The following is a 25,744-nucleotide window of genomic DNA, read 5'->3' on the forward strand; positions in this document are numbered from 1 at the left end:
TTAACTGCTTTTAATTTTATATAGTGGCAATAGAGCATTAAATACAAAACTTGAAACCAAAATTAACTGTCAAAAAGGTCTTTTAAAGGCATTTAAAAGAACACAAAGATTTAATGACCTATCAGTAAGACCAATGGCAGAGCGTTTTGGAAGGAAGTTACATTGTGTACATATTAACACCATTTCAAGTTTCACACCAGAAAACATCCTCCTCGATTGTACAATCTACATTCCAGTTACAAGCAGCAAAGCTTCAGTCATCTTCAGTAACCTCGCCAGAGCCATTCAGCTGTCTTTATTTAAGAAGTGCTGCTTTTTTCTTTTCCTAGAAAACAGAAGCTCCAAGAGGCACTTGTACTTGTTCCAGTAGCCAGATCAACTTAGAACACTGAAATACCCAGACTCAGCTTTTTCTACGCTCATCTAGAGTCAGAGCAAACCCTGGCTTCGTTTAAGTGTGCAGCTAAGTTGTAGCTCTCTTGTTCCTAAACAGCTTTTTTCAACCTGAATTTTATTTTTAGCTTGAGCCCTTTCTACATCTGTGGCTGGAGACGTGAGCTCTGGTGGTTGGTGAATGAAGTAGCTCTGCACAGGTCTGGCAGCAAATAGCTGCCACAGGAAGTCCCCAAAAGGGCTTCCCCTGGAAGACAGGTTATGTGCAACAGCTTATACCATCTCTTCCCTGCAAACAGGACCGTGAGGGCTTGTGCAGTGCCCAACTGCTAGAAACCTATCCAGGGACCCAAGACAGCTGGGGGTAAAAAGGTGTCCATGAGCATCTCTTAGCACAGCTGAGATGAGCAATATACTTTTGGCAACTTGCACCCCACAGTACTTTGTACCTTTTTTTTCTTATCTACACCACTTCTACACTAGTTAACACGTACTCTGACATTAATTATTTTACTCTGCTGCTATCTACTGGTTATTTCAAATTCATTGGACTACCTATTCATAGAGGCTCCCACAGCATGATTTATTCACTTGTCACGCACTCTTTACCTTGGCCACAGGACGATACAAGTAGGTTTTGCTCTCTTACCCTTGCAAGTCTTTTGAAACAAACAAACAAACAAAAAAACCCGCACAAAAGTGTGCTACTACTTAAAATGTCTCATACCAGGTGGCCTCTGCAGCAGATTTAAGTTTTCACTTTCTTTCAGTAGGAAGCAGAATGCATTCAGGTTTTCTTTGGGCTAAAAATTTGCTAAAATTAAGTTTAAAAGAAAGATTTCAACATGAAAAATTCAGTATCAAACTAAACACTGTAGTGCAACTTATAGTTAGAGCTCAAATAATTGGTATTAACTTAAGGGTGTATCACTATCATTATTAACATGTACACAAATTTTTAAGGTGGTCAGTTATGCACAAAGAATGTTGTATATATAACTTAGTGTTAATAAACTAAAACCACCACGTAAGTCTGAGTAGAAAGCCAGGTTTGAATACAAAATTAATACCTGAGTATAATGGTCAAATTTATTCCCCTTGATAAGTCACATACAAACATGTTTAGTGCCTCAATTCTACATTTCACATTAGGTTTTTCCTGTGTTGTAAGAGACCACTCAGTACTAGTGCTATTTGCAACATAAAAGATTGTAGACAAAACAGCTTAACAGTCTTCTGCGTAGTGACCTTAATATGTTAAGATTTTTCAATTAAAGTCTTCATTTTTCCTGTGGACTTCAGCATGTGCGGTCCGAACTGAGAAAGAAACCAGAAACATGTTCAGATTGCTTTCAACAGAAACCTAGCTGAAATTATCCATCCAAGTTGTAAGTAAAACTAGAACTTGGGCAGAAATAATTTCCTTTATCAACCTGCTTCTCTGCATGTGGATTTCACCCACTTCATAGCCACAAAGTAAAGGGAAACTTGTGTCAGCAGTCAGCTGAAATCGCTCAGATGAGGCAGCTAACCATCTGCTGGAGCAGCTCTGACTAGAGATAGTTCACTCTACTACAGCAAAATAAGACGACAGATGCAGTTATCTTTAGAAGTTGACAACCAATTGCTCTAGCGGCAGTTTAACAGTATTTCTGTTCTTACTCTAGCCTGCGTTGTTGTGCAAGTCCTTTTAAAAACTGTATCATACAAGGATATCATAGGAGGGCTGATCTAGCAAAGAAGTTACATATTGATAAGTAACTGATGACAGATGTTTATTAGCTCATTACGGATCAACATTCTATCATGTAACAAAACCTTGAGGACTTGATGATCCTTAATCTCAAATGATGGACTGTAAATTTCAAAATTGGAAAGTCATGAAAAACCCATGTGTGAATAAAACATTGCCAACTCATGTTCTTTTCCTGAAAGCCCCAGAGATGCTGGGAAAAAAGTGATTGATTCTTGGGCAATATCTAGCCTTTCAGTTACGAAGAACAGGCTGAACATTACAGGAATATACCTTAAAGGCCTACACCAGAAGGCAAGTAAGTCAACATTAATAAGCTGAAGTACTCAGAAATCCTGAGATTTGTGGCTTGGGAATCTTATTTTCCTCAGAACTTAATTGAGAGTGCAGCCAGCTTTTGGAGTTTTATGTGCATTTTTCCAAATGCACAAAGGGAAAAATAACTCTTTACTCTTCCGCTCTGGTTCTACAGCACAAGGCTTCAAGGATTGCTTACTAACAAAACTGATCTATACTAGCCTGTTTTTTAAGTGTTGCTAGAATTGCTAGAAACTTGCATCTTGAACATTCACTGCTTAAAAAACTCCTTACTTCAATTTCAAATCAATCTGAAATAAACTAAAGTCATTAACTTGTACCATGATGTGGATTTTAAATATAATTTCATTTTAACGTTCTCCTACTATAAAGAAACTGCTTTTACTTACTCAGCATTTCCAATTATTAGAAGAAACTCCCTATACCAAGATCCAGCAGGCATTCTGAACAGTCTGCTTTCTGCATTCCTAGGAATGGCTGACATGTTTCAGGATCTTGCTTCAAAATTTCACATGCACTATCAGAATGGTTAAGGTTGGTAGTAACACGCAAACTCAGTTCAGATTTGATTCTGGTATGAGCCCTTAGGAATCGAGTTTTCAGATTATCGCATGCTCATGGCAATAGAAAAGATTTTTGTTTAAAAAAAAAAAATAGAAAACTGTAACAGGGCTTTTTAAACCCAGGGCCAAAAGAGTACGCAATCTCAAGACTTGATACTAAAAACATATGATTGCCACAAATCCTGGCATATCAGCAGTAGTTCATAGGGTTTTGTGGACAGGGATGCTAACTCGTAGGTATCTGCATACATTGACAGAAAGACATACGTTGGCTTTCACGACAACTATAATTTAGTCCAAGCATGTGTTCAGAATCACAGTACTCACCAGCACTACCTCAGTCTTTGTCTTTGTTTCAGTCTTTGGAATTACTTTTTCTGTTTCACTTTGGCTATCATTTCGGTATCGATAAGCAAATTTCTTTTTGAGCGCTTCTGCTATTAACGCTGCAGGATCTGTAGGGTCAGCAACTTTAGATTTTGTACCTTCTGATGATCTAGAAAAGAAAATGAGAAGCATTAACATAGTCCAAAACAAAGCTTTACAAGTTGTGAATGCTTTTGCATTCCGTTTGTCAGATGTTACATCAGCATCTGTCCCACCCTGAAATAGTTCTGAGTCATAAAAACAAATCATTAATGCAAATGTTAATACATTGATATTTATTTATATTTACTACCTTTTCACTGAGCGTAGTTTCACGCTGTTCATGTCTTTGAGGATTTCTAGCATGTTTGGTATTTCAGACTTCTTTGGCCCATTTTCTGTCAGATTCTGTCCAGAGTTCGTTTTTTTGTTTTTCCTTTCTTTAATGAGCTCAATTGCAGACATACTCTTTTGTAGACCTGGGGGAGGGAGCGGTGGCGGAGGAGGAGGAGGTGGTGGTGGAGGCGCAACAGGGACAGCAGCTGAAGCAACTGGACTTGACCCAGCTACAAATAAAACATGCATTACACGTCAGTTTACTTGTAAATCCCCTTTATATCTCACAAATGCTCAGGTAATATATGACTATAATAGCTTCAATTGCCTCCCCTCTGCCTTCTTTAGATTATCACATAACTTCTTCACTCCTAAACCATCTAAGTAGACTCAACTGAAAAGCCACATAAAAATCCTTCTCGAAGAGTGAGAAGCATTCTTTGAATTTCCAGTTCAAATTCTAGGTGCATTCATGTCTTTAGTGCAATGGGATGGACATCACGACGTCTTTTAGTTATGTTCTGCTCCTCACGTTACCAGTATTTCACTTTCTTCCGAGAAGCCCATGTACTGGGCTGGACGTCACATACAATCTGCCACGTGAGCAGTGTTTCTTCCTACTTATCATCACAAATAAGAAATTACCATACAAGATTTTTAAATGTAAATTTCAGAGCTCAAATAGTGCTTAAATTGAAGCTTATTCCAGCTCTCTGAGGTTAAGGACTTTTAGGCCAGCTAATCATCTCTCTGAAGATAGAGATTCTCACGATAATCTTGATTTCAAGTTCCCTGTACTCTTTAGGTAAAAATTGATGTTATAAATATAATAGCAGTAATAACTCGACAAATAAAGGACAAAACCTCTGCTCAAATGCATTTTTAAAGAAATCAGCAAAACCAGATCAAACCAGAGTTTTGAGGCTTGGAGTACAAAGTGCGTAAAGATACGTATATAGATAATACAGAGGAGTCGAGTCTGTGTACGTGTAGGTATACACACAGTGTCATTACCATATTCTACCAGAAGAGGGAGGTAAAGATGATAAAAATCAAATCAAAATTTAGTTTTCCTAATAAATAGAGGTAAAGCGAAAACGATGAAAAATAAGTTATTAGTTATTTCACAAAACCCCCACAATAATTACAATTCAAGAGTGAAACCATGTGATCCTTAAAACTATTTCATAGTTTTGAATATGAAGGAAAAATAAAGTAACTGCTACCAGTTTACAGACAAAAACTAACAAGAGCAGCTGAAGAATCAGAATATGATTTTATACATAAATATAGGCAAAACGGTACTTGCTAAGTGATTTTTGGAAAGAGTGAAAACCAAATGGCTGTCACCTGCAGTCAATAAGGGCCATCTCCCACTAATCTTTGCAGATGGTAGACTTAGAACTGGAAGGCAGTCAGAGGTGAGGGAAAGAGGAGAAAGAAACTCAGGAAAAGAAGTAGTATTCTGGTTACGACCAGAAACAGTGCACCACTTTTGGTTCCATCTGGACAATGTGTCTGATCCCAGAGATTATTCCAGTAAACAATTAATCTCCTTTTCTGTTATTTATTTCATAAACCTAAGATGTATATTACATATTCCAAAAGTGTAATTAACATCTTGTGTGATTACTTCATGATATCAGAGAGCCTATTTTTCATTACTGAATGGGAAGACCTAAGTGTTAGTAATTAAGTTACATTCTTTTAGTTTGGTTTAAGCTATCATGTTTATCATGAGCTTTGCTCTGAAAGCTGTTTAACACTTCTTTACTCATCCACAGATTCAGAATTCTGGCAGACTTTCACACAAACTTGAAGACTTTTGGAATATTAGAAAATACAGAAAATCTGGCAGGTCTCTTGTCTTCAAGACCTGTTCTGTATCCCTTGGTTAGTATGCTATGTCTGTCTACCAAACTAACCGCAACAATATGGAAAAGTGTTCAGTGTTGCAGCATCTCACAGAAACGAATTAGCACATTATTAATTATAAAAGGGACAAATTCATTAACTAATTTTTGCTAAGAGTACAGCAAATTTAATACCTGCTGTCAGGTTCTGTTGTTCTTGCAAGATTACGATTTTGGCTATTTGTGCTCTTAAAGTGGCTAGTTCATTTTCTAGAGCACTGATCTTCTGCAGAGCTTCTTCATTTGCCGTCACTGTGCTCCTGGACACTGGTGGTTCTTCCAATGAGTTTTGTAAGGACATCTGTCTGCATGGGGACTTTCCAGAATGATGTAGTTCACCTGAAAGAGGCTGGGCTGGTTTTGACCAAACTTCTGACCTGTAACAAAAGTATCAGGAGATTCCTTTTTCAAAGGCTTTGTAATAGATAAAAAGTAAAGCAACGTTACATACAAACCAGGAATACAAGTTGAAGGCCTGACTTCAAAATTGTCTTTACATAAATCACTTCCACCAAGACATTACATAGCTTAAAATAAATAAGAGCTTCACATCCTTTCTGTTTGCATCACTAGCTGTATTTCTTCTCTTCCCCTAGCCAGCTTTTTGTGGAATCCTTGATTTCAGGAGAAAAAAGGAATACATTCCCCCTCACCCCCAATCTACTTCTCTGCCTCATACCTATAGTATTTTTTGTTGGAATTAAGATTTGAATTTTTTTTTGCCCAAATGCTACCATTTTTCCCCCATGGGCTGCAAATAGTCACTTGTAGCTGATTCCTTTGAAGAAGAAGGAAGAATTTCTTAGTTCCACAGCATATTTTTGTACTTTTTGGAGTTCTGAAGGGACAGTTCTCCATTTTAGCAGTGTTGGGAGTATGGAGTACGTGAAACAGCTTAGTCACGCAGAGGCTGCTTATCAGTAAATGGGAAAGGGTCTTATATCCAGTTCTTTAATACAATAAATAAAACTATAGAGAAGAAAACTTCATACTGTTTTGAACAGTCCATAAGCTTCCCTCCTCTTTCTCACAAGAGCAAGAAAATGCAACTCTGTTGCCTTCCTTTATTACCCACCGAAGCTCAGGCAATGTTAAATACTGAGGCATTACTGAGTATCTGCAGTCAAATCAACACTTACCAAAGGTTGTACTCACTGAAGACACCAACATTTTTAAACAGTTTATCTCATCTCAAGTATCTGAGCAACCTGATCTAGCTGAAGATGTCCCTACTCATTGCAGGGGAGGCTGGACTAGATGACCTTTAAAGGTCCCTTCCAACACAAACTAGTCTATGATTCTATAAGTAGAATTGATAAGGATTAATGACAACAGATTATCATAAACATTATAACTGCAAAATATGACCACATACTTAACTCCTCAATCCTCCTTAACTTCAATCCCAAAACTTCTCAGGCAGGTCAGGAATCCATTATTTATTCAAACGTGAGAGTAAGAACAGTGGCTAGTGACACGACTTTTCAAAATGTGTAGAATGGCTCCAGACTAACACAGCTTAAGAGCCCCATCGCTCTGGATGCATGGGTTAAGCTACTCTGGACGCGCATCATGTTAGATCTGCAGTTGTGCTAGACTTAAAGCAAGAGCCAAGATTTAAGGCTAGAACAAGCCCTGTGCTCTGACAACCTCAATCAGGATTAGATACACATTTCAGTCTTCCACAACACTGACAGAAAATATCAGCACAGCTTGCAGAAATTTGATCAAGCAGAATTGAGTATTATCAAGGATGTTAAAATTTAGGTGTTGTTATCTAGATAGGAATAGAGAGCAACTAAAGCTGAGAAGAGAACAGGATGCTTCCTATGGCAGCCATCTCCTGGCTCTCCCTAGGTAAGTAAGGTGGAAGGAGCCAGTGGTCACTTCACTTTTTAAAACCTGCCTTCTAGAAACCCTTTAAAGGAGCAGAATTGCTAAACAACAAAGGGTATTTTCCGCTCTGAGCAGTAATGGTGTTTTAAGGAAATGTTGATTGGAATCTAACACTGTGGAAAAATACTATGCATGAATTTTCACTACTGCTCTAACTAGGGGTAGAGGAAAAATGATTTGTCATTTAGTTGCTTCCTCTACAAAACTGCATTCACAGAAAAAACTAAGTCTGCAAGACTGTTTACTGAATTATACAGTGAATATATATTTAACAGTAACACCTATGTGATATTATGGAAACAGAGAATTTCAAATGCCTGGAAAACACCTAATACATACCAGCTCCACTACATAATACTGTGTACAGACGTAATAAACGGTGCACATTGAAATACTCATATTTGCTAAGTAATTCACTTACCATGCTCCATTGTAAGCTGTTTGCCTTAAGGTCACTATATATCTGCAGGATTATTTTAGTCCCATCCCACATCCATCTGTCCCGCTTCCCCCCTTCACATGCAGACGTCTCAGCAAATATGCAAGTCCTACATCTTTCATAATAGGTTCTTTGAAGCACCAAAGAGCTATTCTCCCTGTTGTCTCCATTAAACATAATAGCTTTACAGTTCAATCCTTAAACAAAATGTTTCTGTGCAAACAAAAGTAGTATTGGCCAGTTAATTTCCTTCGCATCAAACAGACTTTACAAATAGTGTTTCCCAAACAAGTGTTGATTTCTGTGACTCCCCTCTGAGTTTGTGAAATTAATGTGGCAGTGCCAGAATGTTTGTTATGCAAAGCTTCACTGTGGCAAGTCATGTTGGAGGGCATCTAGGTCATTACTAACTTATTTTGTGCTTTCAAATTAAGAACAGTATCCTCCAGTAATCTCTGAAGCCAACAATCTGTGCCTTTCTTTGGAAGGTTAGTTTGTTTAGAAGAAAAACATTCCTCTGCACTACAGAACTGTACCTTTGTTTCTGGCTACTCTGAGCAGCAATTTAGGTAGGCTGGAATAGAGAACTTCATCACTTCAGCCAACCTGTTTCATGCAGTTGTTACAGTGCTATGTAGTGCTCTTGGTCCAACACAACAGTACCTATCCCATCATTCTGGACACAGGTGCTCACATGCTTCCCTGCCAGTTTTTGTTACAAAGATTAAGGATGAAATACAAACCATAATTTTTTAATTGCCTTTAGCAGACTGCAGAGCCTTACCCAGAAAGGTGAAAAACAACATGCCAATTATTGGATTGTCAATATAACCATTGCTGCTAATTAGGAAGCTGTACAGTACACCGCCCCATATTAATGAAAATCTCAGGAGAATTGGGGAATCAGTTTTAGCAACTGTGCCATACCACAGCAGACATTTTTGTGGGGATAAGGTCGCTTGAAGCTGCCACATGCAACTCTTTGCAATAAGTAAGTAAATAAAAAACACAGTCTTCCTTGTATAAAGCCAATCTCCTATATGTTCTCAAACCAGTCTTTCTTTCATAATCCTGTTAGTCTAACCTCTACTACTTCTTTTCCAGACCCTACCTTTTTTACCACTCTTCCCTCTCTCTTCTCCCAGCATTCAAGTGCTGTCCATTAATTGCAATGCACAGTAGATTCTCATTGGAGAGAAGCTAGGTTTCTTCCTCTCAGTTCAGAAGTTCAAAGAGAAGATTTGAGGAGCATACCTGAGCCTTGTAGAGACTTCACCTTCTTCTTGAGCAACCCATCCCACATCTGCAAAGGAGGCCACTGCATCTTCTTTAAGTTGATTAGGATGGTTTCCTTCTGTGGCATGAGAAGTAAGCTAAATTTTAAAGACAAGATTGAAGGCTTTAGAGTCACTATTCCCAGCCCAAGTCATGGTTATTCTACCCAATACTTTTAGTGAGGCTACATGTAACTATTAATACATACATGCACAAAACACATCTGTAGACTTAGCACACTTAGTTCTGTCCTGGGCTTGGTCCAGAACTATTTCACTGACTTGAAACTATTCAATCTAGTCTGCTGAACACTTTACAGTGTTTCATGGCTAACTACATATATTATCACATGAACACTAAAAATCCAATGCAAATTGTTACCTTAAAGACAAACATAAACATTCTCAAGTAGTTTGCTATATTAACTCAACTAATATGTTTTTAAATTATATTCATGATCAGTAGTTAAAAAAGACATTGAGGCTACTAGTACTTCTTAAGTCTTTTGCTCTGATTTAGTATTATTTTGAAAGTGAAATTCTGTTGAAGTGTCTTTCCCTTCCCCTACAACTTCCAGAATTTCTGTACAAGAATAAAGGTGTGTACAATACATGGGGAGGGGGGGAGGGTAAAAAGCCATTTCTACTAACTCAGTCATCACAAAGACTTTGAATGAGAGGTAGGATGCAATCATAACAGAATACACTATTTGCTAACAATCTTATTTACAGCATGCCAAACAAATCGACCATTTTCCAGCATGGTTCTGCCATTAGCTTTACAGCTGTTTGAAGCCCAAGGCGAGCAAGGCTCCAGAGACTGGAACCTTTCTTAGAAGATTTACAGTTAAGCGACCTGAATGGAGATTTGAAAAATTGTTTGCACTATCAGTACATGCTCCATAGCCACAACTATACAAAATGGTTTCAAATACACTTTGAAATACTGACTGCTTCCCTGGGTTAGACAAGGGCATGTGTACTCAGTCACTGGACTACTGAGCAGCCTGGGCTCAGTATCTTAGCAGATAAAAGCTACTGAAACATCTTTCAGTAATTTCTTCTGCTCAGTCTGCCACCTTGAGTTACTTATCTCCAATGCAACTATGCCACCTCTTTTGCTTGTATCACATACAATCCACAGGCCACATTTGCACGCGTCGTTGCAGCTGTTTAAGTGCTGCCTGCTGCTGGTAGTGGCCAAGAAGCTAGTAATACTGACAAAGATGGTGGTAGTATGTAACAGGCTGTGAAAACAGCTTGGATCTAGCGTGTTAGCACTTAGGTCAATTTTCAATGCAACTCACCTCTGTAAGAGGAAACAATTATGTAGCAGCAACTATGAAATGTTAGCATTAACCTGAATTTGTAGCAGACCTATCACAGTAGGACTGCAGTCTGGATGAGGTGAAACCATTTCTGAAGAACTTCCACAGATATTTCAGTTGTAGCCTTTGATACACAAGTCCCAAGAAGATAGAAGTTGTGGGTTTGGAGTTGTTTTTCCCCAGGAGTTGTTACAAACAGCTTTGGAAATCAAGATTAGTCATCTTCACCTCACACTCTCACAACTTGTATGTGAGCCTTTATCACAGCTCCCAGGAGTGTGTATTGGCACCATCAGATCATTTGGAAACAACAGGGTTTTTTCCAGGTAGCATCAGCACAGATGGTAATATGTTTATCACATTAACAGTTGTGCCTAATACCATCACAGCCTGCCTCTCTTTAAAACAGTCTAGAGAATACTATATTGCATGTTAGGATTTTCATTGTTTGAGGTTTCCTTGGCTTTTTTCTTTTTTAAAATAAAAAGAAATTTTCATGACCACAGCGTCTGTATTAATGGCAATTTAAAAAATCCATAATACATTAGCCACTTCTTGCAGGTGATACAGATTTTCCTGATGGTAATGGCCACATGAGGAACTATTACCATGAAAAGATTGAAGCCACATTTAAATAAAGGCACTACACATACTTACATCAAAAGTAATTTTATAAATCAACAGTAAGGAATGCATTTACCACTGCCAGGTTTCCTGCATTGTGAGATAAATAACTTCTAATCCAACATTTAGTAGCAAGCCTTCTGTTATATTGTGATGCAAGTTTCTTCTTACTTTTTTATTCATATTTATATGTAAACAGAATCTGCTTGTTACCCCATATACAGATGTTTCTTTTTTCTATCCCTAAAACCAAAAAGGCCTTCCATAGCAGTGGATTTCAAATTTCAAGTTAATGCAAGATTCTTACTTAAATTTAAAGGTTAAAAGCCAACACCCATCTCTTAAAACCTTCGCCTGTCTGTAGGATGATGCTTAAACAACTCTGTGACTACCCTATTCCTCCAGCCAATCTCAGCTGAAGAAAACTTGGACAGCTGCTCTGCCAGGACCTGAAAAGGAGAACAGAGAGCTGAAAACAGAGGCCCAGTTCTACTGGATGGCAGGAACTGAATGGATGGCAGGAACTGAATGGAACAGTGAAAGTAACCTGCTCTTCTTTCTCTGGAAACTATGTAGTTGCTTCCCTCATTTCTTCCTTCACAGGCTTTTTTGCCTATTTTAGTGTGCATGTATGCTGCACACACACACATGCCCGCGTCTGGGTTTCAGACCCATTACTCCACAAATTTCTGAAGAAAAGACTACACACACTGTACTGTTTTGGCTGATGTCATAAAATCATAGAATATCTCGAGTTGAAAGGGACCCATAAAGAATCATCAAGTCCAACTCCCAAAGAGTCAGCCTTGCCAGTGTTTCCGCCCGGTTTCGAACCGGGGACCTTTCGCGTGTTAGGCGAACGTGATAACCACTACACTACGGAAACACTGCTTAGCAGGACATCAAAGCAGGATCCCTACTTTTTGTTTGCTCCAAGTGGAAAGTAGAACAAATACTTTTATACATTTAAGAATAGAATAAAAACTCTAATTTCAAATTACTAATACAGTTAGATATTAAACATTTGGAAATACTTCTTCAAGTAAGACGAACTTGCTATGATTTTTCAAATTAGCCCAGTAAATTCTGATGTTTGCTACATGCACACCAATTCCTTAGAAGACTTCTATTGAGTTATCAGGTTTCCATCAAACAGGAGAAGCATGGGACTAGAACAGAGATGCTGTAGCTGAAGGATACTATCTTGAGAGACAGTATTGTAGGTTTGGTTGAATCTACATAGGCTATATTGGTAAGTTAAACTTTACCTTCCCCTAAAGACTACACAGAACCGTAAAAAATATGACATACAAAAGAACGATAGGAACCATTTTCATTTGTTCATGCCATATAGAGTACATAAGGTAAGCTTTGCCACTGCTTACTGAATACATAAGTGGTATTTAGCAATTAATTTAAATGTTGACTATGGCAAGATCCATAGAGACAGATACAACAGTCAGTAGACCTCAAAAATCAAGATGTTGGGCTACTACTCTTTTTTTCAGACTAGCTGAACAAAAGCATGCTAGAAGAGAAGAAATAATGAACATAACAGAGATATTCTTTCAATATCTCTTACCATTTATCATAAGGAAAATGAAGACCTGTGGAAAGTTTGTTGCTCTTAGATAAAGTTAGAAACACTGATGATATACATGCAGCCTCAGATGAAGCAAGCAAGGTTTGCTTTGGTTTTTAAATAAAGTGACTTACAGCAAGGTTCAGTGCATGGTCCTTTCATAATATAGCTAAAGCTGGCAAGAAAGAAAGAGGAAGAGACAGCTATAGGAAAGCGTCAGTTGCAACAGCATAAAAACGATCGAGACCAGTATTGAACTTCACTATAGAATCTTAATGCTGAGATAAAGACATAAAAAACAGATGTTAGCATCACACTTTTACATGTTCAGCAGTTTATACATTAAAACAGTTTAAAGCTTGCATAAACCATATAAATTTTAATGTTTCAAGGCTCAAATTTTGAAATTCATATTTCTAATTCAATCAACACTGTCAATTGTACTTCTATTTTTAGAATCCTTTCCTTTCATCTGATAGAAGATGAATGTTTATACTTAGTGTGCACAAAATCTATGCAAAGCTGACTGAATGTCTCTTTAAGAGGGAAAAAAGGCAAATATTTTATTTATTCTAACACAGAATTCAGACGAAGACATATACATATTTTTGTTTCAACACTAAAAATATTCAGGAACAGATTCCCCAGATGCATCTTACAGCTCTTTGCAAGAACATAAAACAGAAATGTCTTCTTTTATGTACCATATTAAGTGAAGGCAGTGTTTGGCTAACTATCTGCAAATGAGCATCATCTTCCCTTGTATGGCCTTTACAGTACAGAAAATCAGACACATTATAGGAGGACTTCACTTCCTTTCAAATCTGAGGCACACAGAGCCTTATTGCTGGCATAACTACTATTAATTATATATCCAAAAGTTTAAATCCAGCATGTCATTTTGTTGTCCTTCTCACCTGCACAAATCCCCACCCCCCACAATGTATACATTTATTTTTTAAGTTTCACCAAGCCACTGGTACTCAGAGATGGCTGCCCCCCTAGTTTCTCAATGTAATTATTTAAGAGAGGCAAAATGTTAGCATGGCTTTTACTATCACACCAAAAAGGCTTCTGTGGTAATCTGAACTATCTGATTTTGCTACTATAATTTCAAGTCTAAATATTGTTCATACATTTCATATAGGATAAAGAAATTAATTTAAACAGTGAAAAATTTAGCTGTGTGGAAATTACCTTGTCTTAGTGTGGGCGAAGATTCCCACCATTCATCTTTATGCTCCCCACCCTTGCTTGGCCCAAGAAACATTCCTCTCTCAGCTTGAGTTCCAAACACTAAATTTCTCCAATTCTATACCCACCCCCTATCCCTAACACACACAGAGTTGAAGAGATTATGTGTAACAGCTTCCATTTTCCCATCTGTTCCTGAAAGACTTGTTATAAAAAGCAAGGGTTTTCTCCTCCTTAAGCTTTTACCCTCACTCTTTACCCTCCCACTATACGCAGTTGAAGTTAAAAGCAAACAAGTCAGAAAGCTGAACAGAATTGATGTTCCCCTTTCACCTATGCAGTGCTAGCCTTGTATTTAAAATAAAAGCAAACAGGGGACTCATGTTATCTTGTTACTAATTTTTTACTTTCTGATAAAGTTGTTTATTTTCCCAAATATTTTTAAGTAACACTGTTCATCTTTACATGCCTCTTAAGCCTAGCTTATTAGTACTGTTTATAGAAATGTTTCAAACATTTTTCTCTTTTATTAATATATTTTTTCCAAGAATAACTTTTTAATACTGTATTGCCTCATTTTAGAAGTTCCAATTTCCTTAGGAAAAAAATTTGTTTCAAGTTTCATTATGTGTGTTACAGCAAGATGGATTCAGGTTTTAGGCAGTACAGAAGCTGAAGAATCCATATTTGGAAAAAATCTGAACTGGAAGTGGGAAGAACTGAAGTAAGCTAATTCTCCTATGTACCCTGTTTATCATATTCTGCTTTTACAAACCCTGTCATCATTTATTGAAATGAACTGCATATCTGCTTAAAATCTTTTGATGCAAGAGCAAATCCCTTTATCAGTATAGTGAAACACATATTCTAAACTGTTGAGAACACCTACCTGAAACTGAACTCTTGGACACTGTATAAGAGAGAGGTTAGTACCAATTTTTCTTACAATACTTCGAGATGAACCATAAGGCTTACTTGACCAAAGTACCTAGATGGGAAGGAAAAAGAAGCCAGCTGTTAGGTAACTGATTTTTATATCATATTGGAATAGTTTTCCCTCATCCTTCCATACTATGCTCGTGCTAAATGTATTTAAAGTTATTCCTTTCATGCTAGAATAGAATATAATATATACACACTGAAATTTGTATCAGTGAACTCCTTACATTCTATACCCGAATTGGCACAAAATTTGTTTTTGTCATTACAATATAGCTACGGCTGTTTAAGTTCAAGACAGCCTTTGCATTAAGTTTAAATTCAAAGCAATAAATCAGGTAACACAGAAGGATTCAAGAGTTGGAAGCATCTTCAAAAGCATAATTTGTCCATTTTCAAGACAATAAAGAATCTGCATTGGGTCAGACACCTCTTTTTAAGGGGTTTCAAGAAAAGCCACTTGATCATGAAAAATCCATAAAGTTATGTAATTCTACATTTCCCAAAATATCTTTTTTCTCTTTTAATTAAGAGCTCTTCTAACACAGGAATAGTGTCTACCAGTCTTAATAAAAATAACTTTCAGCTAGCATAAGCATGAAAATGTAACTGTGAAATCAAAGAGCAAAGAAAAGTAGAAGGGGGAAAATAAATAAACAAGAATGAAACTTTGTCCTAAAAAAAAACCCCATACAATCACCTAGAGAAAATTGCCCATAGCACCTTAACACACCTGGCTTCACCGAACTGTTTCTACTGCAATTCAGATTTCTTCTATGTTGTTTCATCAGGGATTGAATTTGCTTTCTTTTGTTGTACTTAATGATGGGAATGTTTGCTCTACTATTTACCATAGTTGTATGAAATAAAATGAGACTTTAATCCTAGGAAAATATTACAAAATGAGCCAGAACAGAAGCAAAAAAAAACCCCAGAGAGAAGTAGGAAAGATTTCAGCACAGGGAAAGGCAACAAAAACAATGCAAAGAGGAAAAAGAATAACAGGAAGACTCTAACACAGAGTACGTTGTTAGTAAACAATTAGAACACTGTATGGTAATTTTAAAAACTTGGCCAGTGTTTATACTTATGGCTGTAGTTATGAATTTACTACTCAGACCTTAGTTTTTAAAGGCTCATAGCTTCAAGCAAACTTCTACATCCTCTTAGAAGGTTGCCCAACAAAGAAAACTTAGATAAAAGCCAGGCTATTAATACTGAAACAACCCTCATCTGGCATAGCAATATTGCCTGTGTGATTAGTGTAGTGCAGCTGTGGGAGTTTCACAACACACAGCTGAATAACATTTTGATATCCTAAGCAAAGATCACTACTCTTAAGATTTTGAAGGTTCTATTAAAAAGAAAAATTTACGCTCCATGGTATTTATCCCCAGTTTATGTTATATCAGAAACGTCACACAAACATTTTGCCTATTTCTAAACAAGTATCTTTCCTTCCTCTGGCTTTATTGGAATGTATAAATTTTGACAAAATAAATGTGCACCGCATATATGCTATGCTAGATCCTCACATCAGAGCTGCAACTTTGCCATTAATCCACTCAGACCCATTTTTTGCATTCTATGAAACATACACTCTTTTGCTTAATATGCTGCTAAGTTTGAACACAATTTTTTTCAATGCAGAGTACTCTATTGATTCTGCATTTTGGATGCCTCAAACAAAGACCCCACATTTGTGACTATCACATTACTCTTTGTCTATATGTCTGAGCAAATAGCAGGCAGCAAATTACAGTACTGCAGTAATACAGCCTCACTATTCACAACAGATTCTAATGTTAGAAGCAGAACTGTTGCCGATAGCCTCAAAAAAAATTATACTAGTCAAGGGAAGGCTTAATTAGTTACAGAAGTACTTCCACAACAGCAAAAGAGCCTAGACTACATGCTGTATTACCAACATAAGTGCAGTGCATTTTAAACAAGTGGCAAAACTTGTTTAGAGATTGCTCAGACCACAGACAAGATGTTGACCAGCACCCAGATCCTCAAAAATATTTGGTGCCCAAATGCCCTTGGGGTTGTTCAACAACAGTCGTTTGGTGCACCAAAACTTTTAATGACTCAGTTTTGGTAATTCAAGATATGCCGGAACAATATTTTCAGAAAACTGCATGCAAGCTGTGCCACAAGCTATGCAAATACAGTCAGCACGCTGCTTAGCTGAGCTAATAAGTCTCAGCACTGCTCTACCCAAGCTCACACAACTTCTTGTTGACTTGAAGCACTGGCAGAGCAAGTCTGCATAATATTACTTAGTCATATGCTCTTATTGCATCAGTGTTTTGCTGTTGTCCAGAACAGCTGACATTTGGAAATGTAATTGCATTATCACAAGCTTGATACAACTAGAGAATGGGGGGAAATAGATTAAAAACTTGTTCCCCCGCCCTATTTAGGCTGAAAGATGTTGCTGACAATGACCACAACACCACCCATGGTGGTAGTCCAGCATGTTCTCATACTCTGAATCTTCAAAGTTACACTGCATGAAATCTCAGATCAAAGTTCAAATAAAAACCTAAAATACAGATTCTTATTGGTAATTTCAATTTACAATGTATAAAGATTTTGCTCTCCACAGATTCCCAAGACTGATAAAAGGTTCTGCCACAATAATCCAGAGTAAGAACTGCCCTGCTAAGTACTGCACATAGCTGTGAAGGATTTCCCCATTGTTAAAACATTAAAATATTTCGACAACTTACAGGGATTACTGCATTGAGGTCAATACTTGTACTTAAAATAGCTTCCTAAAGGTCTCAGTGACAAAGCAGTTGATGTGTAGCAGACCTCTCTCTGCTAAGCATTCTAAGAAAACTCTATACACACTTTCCTCCAAGAGGAGAGCTATGCATGCACATTCCTCTGTTTCCCCAGTAAAGAACACAGCCGTGTTGCTCTCATGTACTGTAACACTTTCAGGAGAGGTAAATACAGCACAATTATCACCATCTCAGTTTCATGGGGCTTTTCATATCTCCGAGGTAAGAGCAAAGAAATAAGATTATTTAAGAATTAACATCGCTGTTAAAAGTCAGTTGAAATTTTTCCTTCAGCTTCAAAACACACATAGAAGTCCAGCATGAAAAGCAGTGTTTACAAAGTAAACAGTTTGTTATTAGAACTAGAAGGAACTGCATGGTATTTTTAACACATATATTACTCAATACTTCAGTGTCCAAGTAGTAAACTTCATACTTTTTCAGCAATGCAGAATCATACAAGTATTGTGTATACTTAAAGTGTTCTGCTGGAATAGATAAGCACAAACTAAAACATATTAAGTGCTTTCTATACCTGATTTTCTGAAAACATGAAGCGAGTTTGAAACACTTACTGATTCCATGTTTAATCCAACCTGTTCAAAAGCCATCCTAATTAAGCGCTTAAGCCAGCAAATCATCTAGAATGGAAAAAGCCTTTCCAAACTTGGATTTAAGCCTTCCAAACCTGCAGGGCTGCAGAGGTTCCATAGTACTTCTGAAATGAGAAACGTAAGAATTTTAGATGCATGTTGAGGAACATATACAGAAGTAAACTGCTACATGTATTTCTAAAAAAACAAGCTTTAGAAACAGTTACTGAAAACAAGACATGTTAGGTGACAACAATTCCCAGTACTGCAAAGCACAGGCATTCCGAAGGCATTTACTTGATACAGGTGACAAAGATTTTTTTAGTAGCATCATTTTTAAGAAATCAAAGCTGTTGCAAAGTTAACGATTAAAAAGCTGGGGAAATGATGGCTCACTTGAGCTTGGATAGATGATGGTGGTCAACAGCTCTAAGTGAGCACCGAATGCTATGGAACGCCTGCAGCTGTGGACTAGCACTAAGATTGAAGGGCCATATTCCTGTTTAAAACTCATCTCTATGCAGGAACAAACTACAGAAAGCTGATCACCTCTCTTCATTCACATTCTCTGACAGCTTTGTTGTTCCCTCCTTTTTCCCACAACTGAGGAGAGAAAGGAAATATGGAAAAATGACTAATGCAAGAAAATGACAGGAAATAGCATAGATGTGGGACCTGAAAATATTCAAGCAATTTATAAAGTTGGACAGATTTCAAATTCTGTCTATTTATATGTACCACCATTCAGTTACATCAAGATGTTTTTATTGCTCCTCTAATGAAAATAGTGTAGTTTTTCTTTAACTGTGTTCTACATCAGTCATAACTTGGATGCCACTGAGAAGTGTATGCCACCAAAAACAAAAAGGAAGCCATATATTTAGGTTTACGTTTGTTTTGTGTATCAGGCTAGAAACAACACTCTGTTGAACCACCCTGAGCAACATATTTGTAGTATGAACAACAGTGCTGCTGAAGCCACTATATATATACAGAGTGATGACTAAAGCAACGTTGCAGCAAGGAACTGGTACTCAGGAAGTCTGAAAGTCAGGAGATGGAAAAGCTATGCTGTTTGAAAGTACCCACAAGCATTACAGTTAAACCATCACTGTTTCCATTACACATGTTTTTTTCAACAGTTTACGGTTCCTTAGTAATAACCTGCTTCTTGTGGAAACTTGGCAGGAACAGTGCAACTCTACAGTTATCTTTTTTTAGACAGGCTTAAAAAAAAAAAAAAAAGTTGATATTAGTTTCTCATCACCACAAAGCAAAAGACATGTCCTAACAGGATCTTCTTTTGTTTCCAAATAAACAAGGAAGAAACTACTAATCTATCAGCTAAAGGAGGACTAATGAAAATGTAAGATAAAAAAAGTTATTTTAAAAAAAAAAAAAGTGAACCAACCACCACGAGATTAGAACGGAAACTGCAATTGTTATAAGAAGAACAAGAGGGAAGAATAATGGGCTACCTACCAAACAGCCATGAATATCAGCTACAGTCGTACATAGTAAATAAGCCATGGACTTCTTTATGGAAAGCTGGAAAAGTTTATTAGGGAAGCATTACCATCTACTCGATCTATTCTTCCTTTAGGCATCTGTTATTCTTCCCTTAGACAAGCTACTGTACGGACCATATGGATCTTTGATCACATTGCACCTGCTGTGTTTCTAAAACATGAAGAATACAAGTCTTTCTACATGCCCCATATTAGATTTGGCATCATATCTGGCACTGTAGACATGCACTGACATAAAAGAGACAGGAATGCTCCTTTAAAAGGGGAAACCTGTTCCAAAAGTGCGATACATGTGATGCACTCCACCTCATTCCAAAGTTCAGACTTGTTAAACATGTAGAGTGGAAATCAAAGAGAAGAAAAACGGAAGCCGTGTCAAAACTTTCAAACAAAAGAGGAAAAAAGGTAGAGACTGTACTGCTGAGCAATTGCAAGGACAAGACTGGCTGGTAAAGACAAGTGATAGGACTATAAAGGGATGACTGTATCCTGATACATTGCTCTTTCAACAGATAGCCAGGTCATTAGTTTAAAAATACCCAGACATAGTCAGAGTCATGTTTTGTTTCAAGAAGTGAAGAAAAGCTATTATTTTGTTTCTGATCAACTGGGAGGACTGAGTCTTTAGTAACAGAGACAATTTGGACAGAAGTGAAAAGAGAGTGTTAGAACTTCCTCTGAGGAAATCAGAGCAGGTCTAGAAAGTCTCCATGAACTCAAGAAACTGAGAGGTAAAGAGGTAAGGGAATGACATAAAAACTGACAAGATAACCAATTAAAGGCACAAAAGCAGATGCAGGAAAAAAGTAGCATAATATTAGGATGACAGAATAGTATAAAAACGAAGTAGTAAGTTAAAAAAGGCTAAGGTAGAAAATGGGTTCCAGCTTACAGGCACAAAAAAAATCCTACACATGTATTAGGAGTAAGCAGGAGACTAGAGATACAGCCACAATGTAACAGGAGAGGAAAGAAAGGAATGAGTGATATAGATAGTCAGTATATTCTGTGTTTTCACTTGAAGAGGGTAGAAAAGACAGGGACAGATATTAGAACAGGTTATATACAACTCTGAAAAGTTATAAGCGTCCAGGACAACAGTGTCTAATGAAATTCACCTTGAACTGCTCAGAAATTAGCCAAGGCAATTTCTGAAATATTAGTGATTACTTTTAGAAACTTGTTCAATGAGATCCAAAAGGCCCAGGAATAAAAGAAGGAGCATGATGACCCAAAGCATCAGGAATAGTCCAAAATACTTATCCTGCCCTAAAACATTTACATGACCTTTTATAATTCCAGGTTCCAAGACTTTGATGACCAAACACAAAACAGCATTCATTCAACAAAACAACTACTTCAGTAAAATGATTATTTATAGTTCACATTATAAATCACTGTTTCTTCTGTAGCCTAAATACTTAAAGTACCTAAGACTGGGGTCATCAACTCCTTGCTCTTGTCAATGACCTGTTCTCTGCTTTTGCAGAAGAAAGTGACTGAAGTCCATCTGTAAGAGTGCAGAGTACCAACCAGTTCCTCGACTAGTTTCCTTAGTTCCTAGCACTAAGGAATAACCACCATGTTTTAATAACCTCCAGCTAATCTGTTATCTAAAAGGAGATCTAAAAGGAACATGCTTCTAAGTATATCAGCTTGACATTTTTATGAGATCTATTAGTTTTCCAGAATTATCCCCCAACAAACTTGATACTCATTTCTTCCAGACTATATTGCACTATACCTTTCTTCATAAATCTCAGTTATTTCACAATTATTTTATGTGCCAAGAACAGAAAGGGTTCATTCCAAAAGAAACTGCTGGACAGCAAGAATGAAAACATTAGCAAATTTTTCTCTCATGCTCTGTATACATGCCAATTTCAGAAGCAGGAGTTACATGTTTATTGCTTTTAGTAAGCTAGAATAATACCTCTTTTAAAATATTCATGCCTGTTTTATTTATCCTCTATCTTCCTTATGCTACCTAAACTAAAAATAGTAGTAGTTTAATTCCCCTAAAATTTCCACAATTCAATTACTACAATAAAATGCCCCGAGTGACAGTAATATTGCTATAAAGCACAGTCCTTCTGCTGTGCTTAAGCAAAACTATTACAACGATAAGCAGTAGTCATAAGCAAGATTACCAAAAGAGGTTAGCAGAGTAATAACACAAAGAATTACATTTCACTGCATAAAGCACTTGGGGGTTGGAATTTCATGGGTTCTTCATTTATAAAACTCTACTTACACAGCAATTAGCAATGCTGAAGAACTTACTTTCTGATATGGAAACACGCAGGAATTCCTTGGTTCAAAAATGAGGAGGTCTACATTTCTGAGTACTGGGATTCTCACTTTAGCCTCCTTGAACTCTCTTTTGCCCCTACCTTTCCCAACCACTTTTGCAGGTTTCACTCAATACTGTCATATCAAATATCAGTCTACAAAGCTGAGAGATAATACCACTTATAAATTACAAAATGTTCATTAAATAAACATAAAGGCTCTAGAGGCTGTACACATAAGGCATACCACTCAGTAAATATGAAATGAAGCCCTTTGCCAGGCTTTCTAGTGAGTTCTACACATGAAAGATGAAAAGAAAGAAAAAACAGATGCAACTGCTTTCAAATTGAAATTCTTCTATGTGTATTTGTCCAAGACTCTTTCAAATTACGAGTTCTCACTCTTAAAAAGAAATACGATATTCATATTTTTCTTACTGAAGGAAGTTTCTCTCATTCATGTCAGATCCACACAAAAATAAAAGAGAATGACTTAATGGGCTTGATGCAGCAGATCAGCCTTAACAAAGAATAAACAAATGCATGAAATCTGAAAAATGAAAGGTCTAGTCTCTAAATTGAAAGGGTATGTATAACATAAAGAAGTACAAAATTTTCAAAGAAGCACAGTTTCAAAGGAATACCAACCACATCAAAAATCACACGCAAAAGAGCAGGTTCCTCCTTATTTTAGCAGGAAACTAGGGCACGCATATCTTCACAGTCTTTTAGACTGACACATGACCCAAGCTCATCTCATAAAATTATATCCATAAGGAAACATATTATAGAAGTAATAAAGAAAGATAAAGCCAACAAAAAATTATCACAGCAACAGCAAGCCAAACAGGCAGGAAGAATCTTCTGATAAAGGACTAGACCCTCTCCCAAATTGACACAGACCAGTTAAAAGTAATGCAAGTATTTGGCAGAGATCACACAGCCAAATACAGAGGTCTATTTTTTGGCTTGGAAGCCACAACTAATGAAGTGCCCTACTACTTTCAGAAACACCGGTTTGGAAAGATACGCAAAGAGAGATAAAAGTCAGTGAATACTACAGAGACAACCAAGGGCTTATCTAAGCTAATATCAGCATGAAATCTAAATCAACAATTGAAAATAATACATACTTGCCATAGAAGTTGGTAAAGCTTTCTTAAAAATATAGCCCAATCATATATACCTCAAAATGCAAAACCACATTCATCACCTTACCCCTGTTACCATATCTTGCCAGCTAAGGATGGAGAACAACAACAACAAAAAAATCCATGTTTCAACACTAGTTTAATCAAAAGCCTTTGCTCAGCGGAGGTTATACCTACACGGTGCAATATGATACCACGGAGAGGTAAGTGAAATCCTTCAACACCTCTAAACCATACAGTATTATACTATACAGACATAACCATACACCCACACTTTCCTGCCAGACATACAGACCTCCCTAGTCATTTCTGTGAATGCCAGTCCTTCTGATACATCTTTGAGAAGCAAGAGCATGCAAATTTTATTAACAAAAGGGTGTATTTGTCTGAAAAAGCATTTAAAATGTTAAATTTCCTCCTCCCCAAAATCTCTCTTTGTAACAACGTTGAGTTCCTACACACAGTGATCATATTTCAGCTAGTGACCTCTATGAAGAAACTGATTTTGATTCACTGACAGTTAACTGGAGCTTTTAGAGCTGATGTGCAGAAAACTCAGATCCCTTCTTTTTTCTTTATCACCTAGGTAAAAAGCAGTGGGTATCAGAAGACAGAATTATTTCCTTTTCATTTAGTCTTTGTAAGTCTTGTCTTCACAAGAGCTACAGAGGACTACGGCTGTCTGAGGACAGCATGTAAATATTAATGAAGTCTTGCTGATGCAATCAGACAGAGATCAATAGGCTATGGTTGATGTCAACATTCAAACTCTACTCACGCTCAGTATTTGGAATTTCAACAGCTTGTTAAACAAAATAACAACAAGCATCTAGCAAGTTACTTATGACAATTGCAGAACCTGAGCACAGCAGCAGTATCACTAAAGGTATACAGAGTAAGCATCATAAGTTTACAGAGAAGGTAAATAAGCACCAGACTCCTTAAGACTAGGCTCCTTTTCCATCTATATGCTACCTCTGTATTTTAAAACCTCCTTCAAAAACATCCCTCAAACTTCTCCAGATTATCTTTTATTTACATGATTTCCCGTGACCTGTCACTCCGATCACAGCAACGTAACAGGGTTTCAGTTTCGGTCAGCTTGCCTGCAGAAACGACAGCTTCGACCCCAACACCCCGAGCCGTTTCCACGCTGCTCTGCTCCTCTGGAAAGGCGGCGCAAGCACGGCACCTTCGCAAGGCCGTTGCCTGCCCGGCACCTGCCCTGCCCAGGATCGGCCCTCGGCGCTGCCACGCTCACAGCGGCAGGCGGCGGCTCCATCCTGCCGCCCTGCCCGGGGACAGTAGCCATGAGCGGGGACGCCCTGAGCGGCCTGTTTCCACTTCCAGTCAAGCAGCACCCCTGCCTCCCCTCAGCGCCGGCTCGGGAGCTCCCGAGGGCAGAACCCACACGAGGACACCCCCTCAACAGCCCCCCCCCCCCCGCCCCGCACACACACACACACACGGCTCCCGGTCTGAGGGGGCCCCGGCTGAGCCGGAAGAGCAGAGCGAGCGCTGCCCAGCCCGGCGGCGGCAGCGGCCCGCAGCAGACGGGGAGAGGCGCGTTAAGCGCAGCGGCCTCCAGGCCCGGGTCGCGCTGCCCCTCGCGCACCGCCCCCAACCCGGGATGGGGCACGACGAGAGGGGCTGCCCAGGAGCAATGGGAGGCCTACGGGCCGCCTCGGGGAAGGGGCCGCCTCGGGGAAGGGGCCGCCACCCGCCCCGCCGCCCTCGCCTCGCCTCGCCTCACCCGCCGTCCGCCGCGGCCGCGCTCTCTCACCCGCTTCTTCCACCGCGGCTCGCGACCCCCTCCCCCCCACCCCCCGGCAGCCAATCCGCGGCCGGCCCGGCGCCAGCCCGACCAATAGTCGCCGCGCCCGCGGGAGGCGGGACCTCGAGTGCCCTCCGCAAGGCTGCGGCGCGGCGACCTACCCGGCAGCCACTGGGCCCGGAGGAGACGGGTGAAATCGCCCCGCCCGCCTCGCCCACTGTGACCGCCGGGTCACGTGACCGGCCCCCCCTCCAATAAGAAGGGGGCCCAGGGGGAACCGCCAGTGCTTGCGCGGTGGCGGCGGCAGCGGGTGGGCGGCGGCCTCGGCCGTGCCCGCGGGGCCTCTCCGCGCAGCTCCCGCGGGCGCTGGGGTAGCGGAGAACGGCAGCGGCCCTACCTGGTCGTTACCGGCCCGGCGGTGGCGGGCGGGCCAGCCTGCCTGCCTGGCGCAGGCTCCTCTGGAGTGCGGGAGTAGCCAGTGTCGGAAGAGCTCGAGGCCTGGCCGGGGGAGGGGGGAGGCTTCCTAGCGTTACCCCGGAGCGCCAGCGGTAACTCCCGGCTCTGCCAGGCGGCTGCTGCTGGCTAACGGCGCTCTGGGGTGCGGGCGTCGGCTGCGGCGCCGCCGGTGGCTGGGTGGGTGGCGCCGGCTGTGCCCCATTCAGACGTGCGGGAAAGGGCGGCAAGCGTTGCCGTGCG

General features: G+C 39.2%; 2 protein-coding genes and 1 non-coding gene across 3 annotated transcripts; 1 reads left to right on the forward strand and 2 right to left on the reverse strand.

Moving 5' to 3' along the window:
* MTFR1 (mitochondrial fission regulator 1) lies at positions 1–25,486 on the reverse strand. Its single transcript, XM_050892536.1, has 8 exons — positions 25,446–25,486; positions 18,286–18,428; positions 14,869–14,967; positions 9,232–9,350; positions 5,778–6,019; positions 3,707–3,959; positions 3,355–3,523; positions 1–1,710 (listed from the first exon to the last, which is right to left on the reverse strand). Exons 2-8 carry the CDS (start codon positions 18,349–18,351, stop codon positions 1,651–1,653), a joined length of 1,008 nt encoding a protein of 335 aa, XP_050748493.1. The 5' UTR covers positions 18,352–18,428; positions 25,446–25,486; the 3' UTR covers positions 1–1,650.
* On the reverse strand, positions 12,017–12,089 carry TRNAV-AAC (transfer RNA valine (anticodon AAC)). Its single transcript has one exon. It is a non-coding gene; the product is annotated as a tRNA-Val (tRNA).
* On the forward strand, positions 24,314–25,306 carry LOC127029901 (basic salivary proline-rich protein 3-like). The gene has a single exon (XM_050915714.1). The coding sequence runs from the start codon at positions 24,314–24,316 to the stop codon at positions 25,304–25,306; it is 993 nt and encodes a 330-aa protein (XP_050771671.1).
* Positions 25,487–25,744: the final 258 nt, after the last annotated feature.

This window comes from Gymnogyps californianus, chromosome 2, assembly GCF_018139145.2.
Source record: "Gymnogyps californianus isolate 813 chromosome 2, ASM1813914v2, whole genome shotgun sequence".
NCBI lineage: Eukaryota > Metazoa > Chordata > Aves > Accipitriformes > Cathartidae > Gymnogyps > Gymnogyps californianus.

What these genes read in the sequence shown, in the direction of transcription:
- MTFR1 (XM_050892536.1), bottom strand. Translation starts at nt 18,351, where the DNA reads ATGATTTGCTGGCTTAAGCGCTTAATTAGGATGGCTTTTGAACAGGTT. An exon ending in GTCCAAGAGTTCAGTTTCAG is followed by an intron (nt 9,351 to 14,868) that starts GTAGGTGTTCTC and finishes TTTAAAATTTAG; the next exon opens with CTTACTTCTCATGCCACAGA. An exon ending in GAAGTCTCTACAAGGCTCAG is followed by an intron (nt 6,020 to 9,231) that starts GTATGCTCCTCA and finishes CTTTTGTTACAG; the next exon opens with GTCAGAAGTTTGGTCAAAAC.
- LOC127029901 (XM_050915714.1), top strand. Translation starts at nt 24,314, where the DNA reads ATGATTTCCCGTGACCTGTCACTCCGATCACAGCAACGTAACAGGGTT.